This window comes from Fonticula alba (genome assembly GCF_000388065.1).
Source record: "Fonticula alba strain ATCC 38817 unplaced genomic scaffold supercont2.4, whole genome shotgun sequence".
Taxonomy (NCBI): domain Eukaryota; order Rotosphaerida; family Fonticulaceae; genus Fonticula; species Fonticula alba.
In genome coordinates this window covers 478,381-482,538 of record NW_009242974.1, presented here as the reverse complement: position 1 = coordinate 482,538, position 4,158 = coordinate 478,381, and the positions used below count along the sequence as shown (strand labels likewise).

General features: G+C 65.9%; 1 protein-coding gene across 1 annotated transcript; it reads right to left on the bottom strand.

The window, feature by feature from the left end:
- Window positions 1–112: 112 nt before the first annotated feature.
- On the bottom strand, window positions 113–3,792 carry H696_02652 (hypothetical protein). Its single transcript, XM_009496564.1, has 8 exons — window positions 3,690–3,792; window positions 3,182–3,545; window positions 2,962–3,060; window positions 2,587–2,831; window positions 2,361–2,470; window positions 1,216–2,204; window positions 772–940; window positions 113–570 (listed from the first exon to the last, which is right to left on the bottom strand). The coding sequence occupies exons 2-8, from the start codon at window positions 3,539–3,541 to the stop codon at window positions 185–187; spliced, it is 2,358 nt and encodes a 785-aa protein (XP_009494839.1). The 5' UTR covers window positions 3,542–3,545; window positions 3,690–3,792; the 3' UTR covers window positions 113–184.
- Window positions 3,793–4,158: the final 366 nt, after the last annotated feature.

Here is a 4,158-nt window from a genome sequence, read left to right as displayed (position 1 = left end):
CGCCCCTCCGGCCGTGCCAGAAAAGGGTGGCCCCCACCCCCCCCTTCGCCCCCGGGGCCGGCTCCTCCCCTCCGGGCCCTGCACGGGCTCTGTCTATGCGTACCGGCACGCACGCACGCACGCACGCACACACGCCACAGACACTCATCACACCTGGGCCTGTATTATCTCCGGGCGGCGGGCCTTAGTTGTCCTTCTTCTCCACGTTGTTGACCGACTCGTTGGAGGTCTGGGTGACCCACTCGGAGTAGCTGTTGTCCAGCTCGGAGAACTGGTTGTTCGGGTCGCGGTAGTTGTCCGCGAACTCGGTCTTCTCCAGCAGCGCGGTCAGGCGGTCGGCGTTGGACTTGCTGTCGGCCGCACCGAGGATGGCGAACTCCAGCACGCGGTTCAGGTTGGGCAGGATGGCGCGCGGGTCGTCGATGACGCCGGCAGCCATGCGGGCATTGTCGAACATCTGCCGGGCGGCCATGCGGGCGATGGCCGTGTTGCCGCTGTCGCGGAGCTTGATGATGTTCCGCACAATCGGGTGGTTGGGGTTGATCTCCAGGCGCTGGGGCGGGATGGGGACTGTTTGCGTGTGCAAAGGGGGGGAGGGGGGGGGGGAAAGAGGGCGTGTCAGGGTGACATACAAGCAGACAAACATGCGCATGTATGGGCACAAATGCACACATGCACACGCATGCACACGCATGCACACACATGCACACACACATCAGCAGAGGGCGGATAAAAAAGGCAGACCCGGCAAAAGGGACACCCATCACGTACGGTCCTCGCCCATGGAGTTGTGCAGCATCTGCATCATGGAGCGCATGGCGCCGGACTCCGAGCCAACAATCATGGCCGGGTAGGACACCAGGCGGTTGGACACATTGACCGACTGGACCAGCTCGTTGCCGAGGGTCTGCAGGAACCAGAAGCACACGGCATCCGAGTCCTGTACACCGGGAAGAGGGAGGGCGAGAAAAAAAAAAAGAGCCCCACCGCCCCCATCACACGAAGGCATGCGCGACGACGACGACGACGACGACACGCACACACACCATAGCAGCGGCGGGAGACCATCAGAATGGGGGGTCAGCAACAGACAACAGCAATATCACCCCCCCCCCCCCCCGGCCCCCGCGTAATCGGGGCAAGCATGAGAGCCACAGACAAAAAAAAGGGAGAGGAAGCCAACAGCCCGAGGGACACATGCGGGGCGGCACGCACAAGCACATTCTTCTCGGCCTCCTTGGCCTCCTCCTCCGAGACGGTGGCCTTGATGTCGACATCCGGCGACTCGATGTTGACGAACTCCTTGCCCTCGTACGACCGGAGGTTGTTCATGACATACTCATCGACCGCCTCATGCAGGAACAGCACCTCCAGGCCGTGCTGCTTGAAGGGCTCATAGTAGACAGACTGCTCGGCCAGCTGGCGCGTCGGGGTCACCAGGTAGTAGATCTTGTTCTGGCCGGGCTTCATGCGGGCGATGTACTCATCCAGCGAGGCCACCGGGGCCGCGGTGAACTCCTCATCCAGCAGCATGTTGCCCGTCTCGTCCTCGTGCTTCTGCCGGCGGCGCTCATACGAGGCAGCCCGCTCGCGGTAGCGCTCCATGCAGTAGGACGAGTTGAAGCGCAGGAGCTTCATCACGCGGTCGGTGAACTCGCGATCCGTGGCAGCGCCCTCCTTCAGGAAGATGCCGAACTGCTCGTAGAACTCCAGGTACGAGTCCGGGTTGTTGCGAGCCTCGTCGGAGAACCAGCGCAGGATGCGCCCGGTCAGGTGCCGGCGAATCTTGGCAATCAGCGCGCTGTCCTGCAGCATCTCACGCGACAGGTTCAGCGGGATGTCCTCCGAGTCCACGACACCGGTGACGAAGCGCAGCCACTCCGGCAGCAGGTGCCGGCAGTTGGCCTGAATCAGCACCTTGCGCGTGTACAGGGACACCGTGTGGTCGATGCGCTTCTGGAAGCGCTGGACATTGTGCGACGGCACGAAGAGCAGCGTGCGCAGGGTGAGCGGCGCGTCGGCCGAGTAGTGCAGCGACATGATCGGGTCGTCCGACATGCCGGACGTGAAGCGGTAGAAGTTCTTCAGCGCCTCCGGGGTGATCTCCTCCTTGCTGTGCATCCACAGGGGCTTCAGGTTGTTGATCTGCGCGTTGTTCAGCATGATCGGGAAGGAGATGAAGGAGCTGTACTTGTCGATGACATCTGCGACGGCGGCGGGTCACACATATGCATGTCAGAGGGGGGTGGTGGTGGTGGTGGTGGTGGTGGCGGTGCAATGGCACGGTGGCGCATGCGCCAGGGACCGGCAAGTGCAGGGGGCGGGAGAGAGAGAGAGAGAGAGAGCAGAGGGGCTCGCACCGGAAATGCGCTTGGGCCGAGAGAACTCCCGGCAGGAGTCCTTCAGGTGGATGATGATCTTGGTGCCAGGCTGGGCATCGGGGGCATCATACATTTCGTACTCGCCGGTACTGGGCACATGGACGCGGTGGGGGTGGGGCCGGGGGGTCAGCGACCGGGTGGTGCCCAGCCCGGGGACGGGGGGAAGGCAATTCGGGGGAAGGGCAGGGGGCGCGAATGGACATACCCGCTGGAAATCCAGCCATAGCCCTTGCCATTCGGGTCGGTCACAGACCGGGAGATCACCTCCACCTGGTTGCCGACCATGAAGGTCGAGTAGAACCCCACGCCAAACTGGCCGATGATGGAGTCGCTCGCGTTGGCCGAGCCGCCGGTCTTCTTGAGGTCCTCGATGAAGGCCTTGGAGCCGGACCGGGCGATGGTGCCGAGGTTGTTGATCATCTCCTCCTCGGTCATGCCGATACCGTTGTCCTATTGTTGGGTTTTTTTTCCCCCCCCAGTTCCGCGGGAGCAGGTGAGGGGGCAGGTGGGGGAGCAGGTGTGAGTCCCGTGCGCGGGAGGTGCCAGGCGCGCGAATGGGAGTGCATGCACGGTGACGCACGGTGAAGGTAATGGTGTTGGCCTCCTCGTCGGTGGTGATGGCGATGGACAGGGGACCCTCGCCGCCGAGCGAGGCATCAGTCAGCTGCATGTGGCGGAGCTGTGGGCACACAGGGGTGCGGCGCCATGGACGGGTCAGAGAATGGGGTCTACGTGGGGAGGGGGGGGGGGGGGAGGGAGAGGGGCAGGGGGCAGCGGCAGCGGCGATCCAAGGCGCGTACCTTCTCCAGCGCATCCGACGCGTTGGAGATGATCTCCCGAACGAAAACCTCCTTCTCGGAGTACAGCGAGTTGGCCACGATGTCCAGCAGCTTGGCGGTCTCGGCCTGGAACTGCCGGCGAACGGTGGACGCCGGCTTGGCGGTCTCAGCCGCCGGGGTGGCCTCGGTGGAGAAGGCGCGCGCCAGGGGGAAGCGGCTGGCCACCAGCGGGGCGGCCTGAGCGGTGTGGTTCTGGCGACGGTCAGCATCCGCGGCCAGGGCCGCGGGCGAGTGAATGGCCGAAGCGCGCAGGGCAACCGCGCGGCCGGCGGCGGCGCGCGCAGAGGCAAAGCGGGCCATAGGCAGCGTGCGACCGAGCATGGTGCTGGCGTCAAGCGGTCCCGGGGCAAGCGCGGGGGGAGGGCAGCGGAGGGACTGGTTAGCGGAAGGGTGGACGCTGCGTGGAGGGCGCCCCTCAGGAGGGAAGGGGGGGGGGGCGGGGGAGGGCAGCAAGTGGAGAAGTACTCACAAGGGCAAGGGGTAGAGGAGGGGGGAGAAGCAGGCAGATATCAGGGGGGAGGGGTGCTTGACACGCAATCTTCTGGCGCGCTCCGCCGGCCAGCGGAGGGGGATTCTCCGCCGGGCCATTTATGTGTGCCCGCGCGTGTGCGCACCGGCGGAGGCACGGCGATCGGCGCCGGGGTGGCCCGGTGCCGCCCGCTGGCTTGCCCGAGGGGGGCAGTGACGCACGTCTCCTCAGGGCGGCAGGGAGGGTCGGGAGTCAGCCCGAGTCGAGGGCCGGCATGAGAGTGCGTGTGTGCGTGTGTGCGTGTGTGCGTGTGTGTGCGCGCGCGCAAGGCCGATTGGGGGGCGGGAGGGCCCCCTGACTGTGGGTGAATGCGGGATCTGGCCTCCCGGCACCGGATCGGGGGCCGGTCGCGGCGCAGGGGCTCACACGCGTGGGCTCCCCCCCCCCCCCCCCCCCCCCCCCCCCCCCC

Excerpts from the sequence above, each read along its gene's own strand:
- H696_02652 (XM_009496564.1), bottom strand. The coding sequence starts at position 3,541 with ATGCTCGGTCGCACGCTGCCTATGGCCCGCTTTGCCTCTGCGCGCGCC. Across the intron at positions 3,061-3,181 it reads CGTCGGATGCGCTGGAGAAG|CTCCGCCACATGCAGCTGAC; the intron begins GTACGCGCCTTG and ends GTGTGCCCACAG. Across the intron at positions 941-1,215 it reads AGGCCGAGAAGAATGTGCTT|GACTCGGATGCCGTGTGCTT; the intron begins GTGCGTGCCGCC and ends CCCGGTGTACAG.